We start from the raw sequence: 12053 nt of genomic DNA, 5'->3' as shown, positions 1-12053 counted from the left end.
TTTTATGTTGAAACTTCCATGCAGATTAAAAGTGTGTGCCGGACCGAGAATCTAACTCGGGACCTTTGCCTTTCGCGGGCAAGTGCTCTACCAGCTGAGCTACCCAAGCACGACTCGCGCCCCGTCCTCACAGCTTTAATTCCGCCAGTACCTCATCTCCTACCTTCCAAACTTCACATAAGCTCTCCTGCGAACCTTGCAGAACTTCTAAGTTATTTTCAGCCAGGTGTCCAGATACTTTTGATCACATAGTGTAGTTGCATTCCAGCTGGAGTTGGCAATCATGTGTACGTGAGTTGTGCTTGCCTGCGTGTAAGAATGGTGTGTGTGTTTCTTACAATTGAAGGTTGTGGCTGAAAGCTTTATGTATCTTATTTTATAACCGTTTGTTAGACTAATTTCGGTTTGTTTGATGTGAAAAGGAACACCAAGTAATTTTCTTTCATTTGATGAGGATTCATCAAGTTTATGGAACTAGTCACATAGTATGAAACAGTGCAGGGCATGAACAACCATCCTTCGGGTTAGTGGAATTATATCAGAATATTGGCAGACTCCTCCACATATTAGTAAATATGAATAAAATTTTAGGAACATTTCTCTTGAATTGTTGACTAATCTCAGATGGACTGTGAGTACTCAGTCTACATAAGATGGTCCGCTTTTTATTCATTACAACACATTTTCAGGTAATAAAATCTAGTTGTGATGTAACATAACTAACAATGATGGTTACAATACCAAATTTTTTAAATTATTTGTTTTTGTACACAAGTCACTTTAATTATATTTAATCTGTCAGCTCTCATTGTGTAACTGAACTTTTTTACTTAAGATTTCCCGTTTACAAATGGTACCCAAAATCACTAACATTTGTTATAGGTAAGGACCTACTATGATATGTAACGATTAAATTTTTGTGTTATGTGCCTACGACACCTGCCAATTCCTTTCCGTGAGTAATTTCACTCTGTAAAAAAATGATTTAAATGGCTCTGAGCACTATGGGACTTAACATCTGTGGTCATCAGTCCCCTAGAACTAGAACTTAGAACTACTTAAACCTAACTAACCTAAGGACATCACACACATCCATGCCCGAGGCAGGATTCGAACCTGCGATCGTAGCAGTCGCGCGGTTCCGGACTGAGTGCCTAGAACCACTAGACCACTGCGGCCGGCTTTCACTCTGTAGGCTGATCTATTATTTTGAAATAAAACCTTTTATTATTTGCTTGGCTTGCCTTATTAACAGCTTAATTAGCATTAATCAATTGATTAATATTAATATTAAATAACGAGAAGTCATAAGGAACCACATCAGTGTCCAACAATTATCTTTTGTGGACAGATTCAACAAAATCTATCAAGCAGACATATTCAGGTAACTAAGACTAAATATTCAATGAGTGTAATAGGGAACCTCACAAAGACTTGTAAAACTGCAAAGAGCATATAAAGTCGCCTGAAACATGTACAACAAAAATCTATATCAGAAAAGGGAAAAGCATGGCATAACAACAGTTGTGGAAGCTGTTGCTCATTACATGTATGGAGCCCAGATAAGTTTTGGTATATCCCCAAAACAAAACCAATGACTAACAAGGAAAGTAAATTTTCAGAAAAGCTGAGGAATGTAAATGAAAAAGAAAGTGTAGGACAAAGAGAGATGTTGGGAGGAAAAGAAAAAGACGTACAAAATAAGTTCAAACGCGCTCCTTACCTAAGTGTACATTGACATTTTCATACTTGTGCTGTCTTAACCAAACGCAGTCATTTGATATACACAACAACCACACACTGTTCAGTTTTTATATTCTCACAGTGACTATTATTTCTGCATGTTTTAGTCATTCGTCCCCTGTCAAACTGGTTCAATGTCTTGTAGGTATATTATAGCTCCATCTGAAATGATATAAAGTTGTAGCTGTTCAAAATTCCTGCCACTCTGCTGTTGCTCCCCAGACTCCACTGGAATCTGGCCACCCTGAGCTGAGGCAGCATCTTTTGCAATGGTGACATAATGTCATTATTATGGTACCAGTGAAACCAGAGCCATTATTACAATTTTTTAATTCTCATGATCTTGTCAATAATTTGAAATTACTCCAAGGCCGATTTTATTGACGATTGAGACATCAAAATAAAAAACTGAGTAACCCTCAATTACTACCAGTTGTGTTTAAATGCAAGTCCTCTCTAATATCTTGAAGGTACCTGCCTCCTTGGGGGATTGTGCTGCTACCTCGGAATCTTGGTCATTTTCTTGCACGGATCGTAAATTCCCCATCTACATTGCTGTTTATTTCACATTATGCTGCTCATTTGGACGTACGACGCTCGACATACGAGTACACAACCTATTGCAGTGTTAGCTGAAGCAATAATGAAGGAATAGCTGTGTGTTCACAATTTTGAAACAGCCATGGAATGGCGCAAAACAATGTTATTTTTGAACGGCGCCAACTCGAGGGTTAAACGGACCTCCTGGAACATAATGACTGTCTTCCTACGCATTCTACATTGATTAGGGCTCAAATAAAGGTTATCTCCCCTTGTTTTAGCTTTGTGACACTTTTGTTCCTTGGATGCTTAAAAATTTACAACATGTACAAATATCAGTAGTAAAATCGTATTTTGACGTGTCTAAAATACAAGTATAAGGGTTGTTTATAACGATATCTCTACTTGGTTACTGTTGAAATGCGTGAGGAAACAGGGCAATGCAGGTCGCTTATTACGTTCAAATTACCAAAATATTATCGCTAACAGTACAGTTTCATCAACGCTTCGGTGAGTGTACAGATAATGTATCTAAATTTTAACAAATTCTGTGTGACTCATGACGAAACGATTTCTTTCTAACGAGCAGTTGGAAGCATTAGAAATTGAACTGACAGTAAGGAGAATGTTTCTGAAGTGGTAGTTCACGCCTGCATTCAAATCAGAGTACACTTTAATCAAGGAAAGTGTCCAGTGCAAACGGACACCTGGTGCAAAAAGACATACTATATCTCGAATAAGTGATACAAAACCCTCTTCATAAGCTCTTATTAACTATAATCGTGAAAGTCTTGTAAAGAAATGACTAACATTGAAGGTCGAAATGTATATGGTGACAGCTGAAATGATTTAAGTGGAATTACACTTGAAACCTAAATACACACGTCAAAAAAAGTTTTGCATCACCTCCGTCATGGCATAGTATCCATAGGTTCATCAAGGCACTGTTGGTCCAGGCTGTCCCACTCCTCAACGGCGATTCGACTTAGATCCCTCACAGTGGTTGGTGGGTCACGTCGTCCAGAAACAGCTCTTTTCAATCTATCCCAGGCGTGTTCGATAGAATTCATGTCTGGAGAACATTGTGGCAACTAGTCGAGCGATGTCGTTATCCTGAAGGAAGTCATTCACAAGATGTGCACGATGGTGGTACGAATTGCCGTCCATAAAGACCAATGCCTCGCCAATATGCAGCGGCGTGCGTCGGCCCCACATAATGACACCCGAAAACATCGGGGAACCACCACCTTGCTGCACTCGCTGGCCAGTGTGTGTAAGGTGTTCAGCCTGACCGCGTTGCCTCCAAACACGTCTCCGACGATTGGCTGGTTGAAGGCATATGCGACACTCATCTGTGAAGAGAACGCGATGCCAATCCTGAGCGGTCCATTCGGTACGTTGTTGGGCCCACCTGTACAGCGCTGCATGGTGTCGTGGTTGCAAAGACGGACCTCGCCATGGGCGTCAGGAGTGAAGCCGACAATCTTTTTTTTTTTTTTTTTTTTTGTGGTTTTAGGGCGCACAACTTCAATGGTCATTAGCGCCCAGACTACTCTAAGAATGCACCGCGAGGCACAAGTGGACAACAACAACTAAAAGGGAAAACACGATAAAAGACAGACTGACAGGCATAGGATTAAAAAACAGCATCATCAAATGTCCTGAGAGAGGTTTGTCAAATTGATAAAACGAAGAACACGAGCAACTGCTCGTGGGTCATCCGCTAAAATGGCATCGAAAGTACTTGGCAGGTTAAGATCTAGACGCAGTGTGTTAAAATATGGACAGGACATTAAAATGTGTCGAACCGTCAGCAAGTGCCCACATGGGCAGAACGGCGCTGGCGCAGCCGTCAGCAGATGGCGATGGCTGAACCGGCAGTGTCCAATTCTTAACCCGGCTAAAACTACCTCCTCCCGCCGAGAAGGGCGTGAGGAGGACGTCCAAGCCACGGGAAGAGGTTTTAAGGCCCGAAGCTTGTTGTCTGTAAGTGCAGCCCAATCGGCATGCCACAGCGACACAATGCGCCGACAAATGACCCTGCTAAAATCGGACGAAGGGACACAACAAGAAGCTGTCCGAGGCTGGAGGACCGCAGCCTTGGCCGCGGCATCTGCAGCTTCGTTCCCAGGGATACCGACATGGCCAGGAACCCACATAAAGCTAACCGGAGAACCGACGTCCACCAGCTGCTGAAGAGAGCGTTGGATCCGGTGTACGAAAGGGTGAACCGGGTACGGATCACTGAGGCTCTGGATGGCGCTCAGGGAGTCGGAGCAGATGACATAAGCAGAATGTCGGTGGCGGCAGATGTAAAGAACAGCCTGGTAGAGGGCAAAGAGCTCAGCTGTGAAGACCGAACAATGGCCATGGAGCCGGTATTTGAAACTTTGTGCCCCGACAATAAAGGAACACCCGACCCCGTCATTGGTCTTAGAGCTATCTGTATAAATGAAAGTCATGTTGATGAACTTCGAACGAAGTTCCAAAAAACGGGAGTGGTAGACCGAACCGGGGGTAACCTCTTTTGGGAGCGAGCTGAGGTCAAGGTGAACGTGGACCTGAGCCTGGAGCCAAGGTGGCGTGTGGCTCTCGCCCACTCGAAAGGTTGCAGGGAGTGAAAAATTAAGGTGTTGAAGGAGGCGACGAAAGCGAACTCCAGGGGGTAGCCGACAATCATGCAGCCTACTGCGCACAGTTTGAGTCGTAACACGACGTCCTGTGGCTTAAGCATTATTCAACATGGTGGCGTTACTGTCAGGGTTCCTCCGAGCCATAATCCATAGGTAGCGGTCATCCACTGCGGTAGTAACCCTTGGGCGGCCTGAGCGAGGCATGTCATCGACAGTTGCTGTGTCTCTGTATCTCCTCCATGTCCGAACAACATCGCCCTGGTTCACTCCGAGACGCCTGGACACTTCCCTCGTTGAGAGCCCTTCCTGGTACAAACCAGCTGACAACCAAGACGCTTCTCTATTCATGTTGTCGGGTCGCCTGGATATTTCTTTAGCCTCTCTCATCTTCCTCCTCGAACTAAACGGCTGTTTCACCGTTATGCCGGCCTCTCGAAATTCGATCTTCTTATAAAGCATAGCATAGTCTTCCTACAGCCTTTGACACACTTTGCTGCAGGCAGACGCTTGTATGAGCACTGTTGTATACGGCGCATTTCCTTTGAAACTTAAGTTTTATTTCTTTCTATTTGTCTAATTCATGATTTGTTGCTGCAGTATTATTCTGCAGTTACGTGATACAGTAATATCCTTTGTTAGCGTTTTGGTTCTTACCAGTCAAAATCACAAAAATTTAACTGAAAACTAAAACAATGAAGAATCCCCGAAATTCTAAATAATTCCGGAGTTTTTCCCGGTTTTCTCCCGAATGAAAAAATTCCCGGGGTTTTCCCGGATCTCCCGGTTGTCCCTGGTCGAGTACACTCTGTAGGACATGTTCTGAGGCATCAATGGGTCACCAATTTAGTATTGGAGGGCAGCGTGGATGGTAGACCAACACATGAATACACTAAGCAGATTCAGGAGGATGTAGGGTGCAGTAGGTACTGGGAGATGAAGAAGCTTGCACAGGATAGAGTAGCATGGAGAACTGCATCAAGCCAGTCTCAGGACTGAAGACCACAACAACAACAAAATATAAAACAAGAGTTGACGATGGTAAAAAATACAGCAAGCAGACAGATACAATAGTAGACAGACAATTAAAAAACACTGCGAAAGTCTGGTTTCTGTTCGCAAGAGAAAAAAAAATCACACCTAGCAACATTATGGGTTCTGTTTGCTACACTTCGGAAAAGACGCACAACACTTAACACTTACTTAAAATACTGCACTAAAAAGTTGGCACGAAGATGACACACCACAGCCTAGGGCAGAGGGGGGGAGGGGGTAGACAGATGAGGGGAAATAAGGGTGTAGGAGAGGAATAAACAAGGGGGGAGGAGTTTATGGAGGGAGAGGACTCATGGGAAGGGCAAAGTGGACATGAGTGGTAGTGGGGAAAGGCGGAGGAGGGGAATGCTAAAGGACTCAGGGGAGAGAGTAAATAGAGAAAAGGGATAAATAGGATGGGAGGGGGAGAAGAGGGAACGTGGGAAAAGGACATAGATAGGGAAGGGGAGACGAGGATCAGAGTTGATAGGAAGAATAAATGGAGAGAGAGGGCATCATCTGAGAGGGGGAGTTGACAGAAGCCACCTTTGGAAAGGAGATAAAGGGTGTAGAGGTGGAGGGTAGGTGGGACACAACAGTGAAGGCACAGCAGTGGGTGGGGTTGGAGAGGAGCAAACAGATGGGGGGCATCAGGTCTGCAGGAAGTGTAGAGGACTCAGATATGTTCAAGGAAAAGGAGCAGATGGGGGAAAGGAATCAGGTCATAGAGGATCCACATGGGAAACGAGGTGGGGTGCATGGTGCCTGAGGATCTGGAGGGACTTATAGAATTAGGGGCAGGGGGCAGAGATCCAGGCGGGACTGGCGTAGTATGGGACAGGTCAAGGATTTGTAGGTGTGGAGGATGGTACAGGGGTTCAACCCCTAAGTCCAACCTGAGATAAGGAGATAGAGGTGGTTGTGGGCTTTGGATTGGATAAAGTGGAGATGAGGGGTCCAGGTAAGCTGACAGTCAATGGTGAGTCCAAGGTAGGTGAGGATGGGTGAGAGGTGGACAGGACAGGTGCAGATGGTAAGGGAGAAAACAAGGAGCCACAAGGAGGGAGTGGTATGACCTACAATGATTGCCTGGGTGTTGGAAGAATTCATTTTTAGGGGCCACTGGTTACACAATGTGGCAAAAATGTAAAGATGATTCTGGAGGAGGCGTTGGGATCATTGAAGGATAGGAGCAAGGGCAAGAAAGGCGGTGTCGTCAGCAGACTGCAAGAGGTGGACTGGAGGGGGGGGGGGGTCGGGGCATATCTGCTGTGTACAAGAGGCAGGTGAGAGGGGAGAGGACAGAGCCCTGAGGAACACCCATGGAGGGGTAGAAAGTGCAGGAATTGGTATTATGGATGCTGATGTAGGAGGAGCGATGGAAGGAGGCAATCAGACGGACATAGATAATAGGAAGGGTGTGAGTTCAGAGTTTAAACACAAGATCGTGATGCCATATGCAGTAATAGGCCTTTTGGAGGTCTAGGGATACAAAAATGGCAGAGCGACGAGAGTGATGCTGGAGGGAAAGGTGGTGGTTGAGGCATAGGAGTTGGTATCGGCAGAGAATGAAGGGTGAAAGGGAGATGGTGGTGGTGGTGGTGGTGACTGATGCGACAGGTAAGGATGGATTCCAAGTCTTACTGATCACCGTGGTGAGACATATAGGGCAATAGGAAGAGACATCAGACGTAGACTTGTTAGGTTTGGGGAACGAAACGACCCAGGGGCCAACTGTGTAGTATTTGCGGGTAACAATTTGCATCTTTTGGGAACTATACTTGACGCACCCTCGTTAATACTTTGCAACTTGATGTCACTGGACTAGCGCGGCCTGTACCTTATGGGGATGATGAGCCGCTATGCAGCGCAATAGAATGCATCAGACCGGTACTTTTTGTGCTGGGAGTTTAGAAAATGTGCTCATGTAGTGACAGAACTCACTGTGTGTGGGAGATGGCGGCGTCACTGGGCGAGGTAGTTTGGCGGACTGCCGCGGGCGGCGCTGCTGCGGCAGAGGTCCTGCCGCGGTCCCTGTGGCGGCGATTGCTGGGCGCCACTCTGCCATCCATACCTGACAAAAAATAAAAAAATAAAAATAAAAAGGAATTGGTTGTGCCACACCATCAACAACTGTAACTTTTCTCCATCTGCTTGTTGTTGTGACGCAAGGCACTGAAAAATGACCACAAAGAAATGAGTTTTAGCCTTTAACAGACATTTCCTTGACAATCTTAACTTTTCCACATAACCTTCTGATTTCATGCGACTGGGAGCACCACCGCATTTACACCACAATTTCGTCTTCACACAGTTATCGTCTGCAGGCAGACCAAAGGGTAAAAACTGAAAACAGATTGTCATTGCATTAATTATTTATTTCAGATAGAAGTAAAAGAAAAAAAATCAGCCCACTCTATTACAATAGGTTACATAAATAAACATCTTCAGTCAGAACAAATTACCATCCTCTGGTCATTAGCACCGCAAGAGAAACACGCAACATTTTGACGAGAATGCTTCTTGCAGACATTGTTTCCACAATTGTTTCACGATGTCTTCTTCCTGAAATTTTTCTTCTGTGTCGTGCACATTTGTTACATATTCCAGGTGGAGGTTAGTCATGAACTGGACCTCCTTTTCTGAATTTTTTCGAGAAATACATATACATCTTTCAGAAGGTTCGTTAGTTACGCTGATTGTCCTAGATGAGCGGGAAATCTTACTGAAAGCCACTGAGTGTCGATTTGCTTTCCCTTGTGTTCCCAGTTTGAAAATCGGGTTAAATTTATTTTTTTCCCCCCCAAGTGCTGATGGTGGTAGACTTTTTATCTGGTAGATTCTGAGCTAGGCTGTAACAGGTGTAATAGTCATCAGTCATAACATTTCTGTTCGTGCTCTCTATGGGAGTTACCAGTCTTTCGACATCTTCAGGTTTACTTGATTTTAGATGTGCCCCAGCGATCTCTTTGCCACACTACACTTCGAAATTGAGGGTATAAAATGTTTTTGCGTCACTAAGGGCGTATATTTTGATACCGTACTTTGCAGGATTAGTTGGAATGTACTGTACAAACCCACAACGGCCTCTAAAAGCCTGCAGCATTTCATCAATTGTCTCAGATTCACTGACATTACAGTGAGCAATACATTTATTTACAAATTCTTGGTGAAACTCACCAAGAGGTGCCAGTTTATCTGTAGACCTTCGTTCAATTCTTCTTTCTATATTGTCAAACCTATCACTCTAAGAACCAAATGGAAACATTTATAATATATAAAGCGCTCCATGAATTTCTTCTGCTCAAGTGTCTTTGCAATCGCGAGCTCTAGAATAGTTGGTATCACTACGTTTCTCCCAATCCATCTGTTGGTATGAGCTACAATGTATTCCATTATATTTTTAATGACAAAAAGATAAAATGCATCTGCACTTTTGGCAGTCCCTTCTGAGCCCGGTAAAGTTCTGATAATGTTTTAGCATTTGTTTTCCCTGTAGTTATGCGCTGCCTAATCCAAACAGTTTCACCGTCTTTTCCAGTATAAAATGTAACATGTGCCGCTGTTTTCTGGCTGTCTTGTTCCTGTGACTGTTCGGATTCACTACTGTGATTGTCAGCTTCAACAACTTCCACTTCCATATCAAAATCATCTTCAGATTCGTCACATGTCAACTCATCTTCCTAAATTTCCGCTATAATTCGTAGCGTTTCTTCAGTATCCCTTACAATATCACTTTCCCTAGAAATAAATATAGTGTATCTATAAAACAACAAAATAACACTCTAAACAAGAATAAATGATGGAAACGTGTGGTTTTTTTTAGGGGTTTTAGGGCGCAAAACATCTAAGGTCATAAGCGCCCAATATAGAACCATAGAACGCTGGGACCCCGAGGGTAAAAAACCGTTTCGAGGTCCAATACAGAAAGGAAGAGGAAACAAATCTAAAACGTCAAGACGTTACGGAAGAGTATCTAAAAGAAGTCCGCAAGACACCAGAGTGACGAGGTAGAAATCAAATCTCTTGTCATATTACTGCTTTAAAAAAAATTTAGAACGCGAGCCACAGCTAGCACGTCATCCACTAAAATGTCTGGCAAAGCGGGTGGCAGCCCGACCCTGAGACGTAAGTGGTTAAAATAGGGGCAAAGAATCAGGAAATTTCTGACTTAATGGCTGGCTACACAAAGGACAGCTGGGTGCAGGGTCACCACTCAACAAGACGTGGTGACTAAAGCGGCAGTGCCCTATTTGCAACTGAGGTAACATTACTTCCTCACGGCGAGACGGCCGGGAGGAAGTCGACCAAGGCTGTTGGAAGAGGTTTGACTTCTGAGTTTGTTGCCATGATGGGAGCACCAATGATCATGCCAAATTGACGTTACACACAGATAGAGAAAAGTACAAATATCTTGCGAGGGAACAGTGTAAGAGGTAGGCCGATCGAGATGGACTGCGGCGTTTACTGCAACATCAGCAGCATCATTCCCAGTCACACCAACATGGCCTGGAACCCACATGAACATCACTTGGGCTCCTCCATCCGGGAACAAATGGAAGCAGTCCTGGATCCGTCGAACGATGGGGTGGACTGGATCTGGATCATCCAGACTCTGAAGGGCACTGAGGGAGTCAGAGCAGATCACACAGCGAGTGAGCTGGTGCCTCTGGAAGTAGTGAACGGCCTGACAGAGGGCAAAAAGCCCTGCTGTAAAAATTGTGCACTGGTCGAGAAGGCAGTATTGAAACTTATCATCCTCGATGACAAAAGCACAGCCAACACCGCTGACGGACTTTGAACCACCAGTGTAAAAAAATAAGCTATCGGCAAGTTGAGAGCGAAGTTCAAGAAATTTGCAGCGATAGGTCAGCTCTGGAGTCGAATCCTTTGGGAACGAGCTGAAGTCAAAATGAACACAAACTTGTGCCTGAAGCCAAGGTGGTGAAGGGCTCTCATTCATTCTGAATGTGGCATTACGTGTGAACTGCAGCTGCTGAAGCAGGTGACGAAAGCAGATGGCAGAGGCCGCAGAGAAGAAACATACATTAGAAACGTACATCTTGTATTGGCAGTCAATAATGTCATCAAAAAAAGGGTCAAAGGTTGGGTGGCCTCGCATGGAAGACAGCCAGCATCCATACCTACTGAGTAGGACTTCGCGCCAGTATGACAGTGGTAGTTCATCGGCTTCTGTGTAGATACTCTCAACAGGGCTAGTACAGAAGGAACCAGTGGCGAGGCGGATCCCCATATGACAATGCAATGGGGAGAAGGACGTGGACAGGTGCCCTCTTGTGCATCCCTGCTACAGGAGACACATTTGGCTGCGATTTTAAATGACATGCTGGTATGATTGAAATGGTGCAACGGATTGGGACTGTAAGGGCGCACAGAGATGACCTCATAGCCTGCCTTTATCTTAGTAGGAAGCTTTAACCGATCGAAAGTTAGAAACAATGTGCGAGTGGGCACCAAATCGACAGCTTCCATCTTCACAACTCTATCAACAGCAGTAACACCCTGATCCGATAGATAATTAGTTACTTCGTCCTCTGTCAAACCACCCAACAGTCAGGTGAAGATAACACCGTGGGACAAGAAGAGACATTGAGGCAGGAGCTTCACTTTCTTTTATGTGAAAAACTCTGAGAAAGAGAAGGAAACTCAATCTTTGGGAAGAAGTCCCAGATGATTGCAAGTGTCTCCGATGGTGCACTGCTTCCAGCCAGGGGACCTCCAAATGGGAGCCCCCCATCTTAGGTGATTGTCCTCACCTTAGGTCACACTTCCCTAACGACAGACTGAGTAACAAATCGGCAGAGGAGGAAGGTAATAGCTCAGGCAATCACCCCTCCCTGGGTCTGGCCTGTACCAGAGAATACGTGCAGGACCTACATGCTAACTGGCGCTGGGAATTACCCGTTACAGTGTCTCACAAATGTGTGGGTGGCCGTCATGCACAAACAGGGAGCAGAAAGAAAGATAAGAAGGAAAGGAAGAAAGAAAGGATGGCCCCCTAAGGCACAGGGGCAAAAAAAAGAGGTCAATAAAGTGGGGAGGAAAGGGGGCAGTACATGAGGGGGGGGGGAAAAGGGGGCAGTA

The 12053-nt window shown here is 44.9% G+C and overlaps 1 protein-coding gene across 1 annotated transcript in view; it reads right to left on the bottom strand.

Annotated features, from left to right (window-relative positions):
* LOC126143441 (ankyrin-3-like) overlaps positions 1-8448 on the bottom strand; it is a 48796-nt gene extending 40348 nt beyond the window's left edge. The window contains exon 1 of the mRNA XM_049915371.1: positions 7893-8448. Within this exon, the coding sequence (XP_049771328.1) occupies positions 7893-8020 (128 nt within the window). The 5' untranslated portion in view covers positions 8021-8448. The remainder of the gene's footprint in view (positions 1-7892) is intronic.
* Positions 8449-12053: the final 3605 nt, after the last annotated feature.

Source organism: Schistocerca cancellata, unplaced genomic scaffold, assembly GCF_023864275.1.
Source record: "Schistocerca cancellata isolate TAMUIC-IGC-003103 unplaced genomic scaffold, iqSchCanc2.1 HiC_scaffold_796, whole genome shotgun sequence".
NCBI lineage: Eukaryota > Metazoa > Arthropoda > Insecta > Orthoptera > Acrididae > Schistocerca > Schistocerca cancellata.
This window is presented reverse-complemented; position numbering and strand designations above follow the sequence as displayed.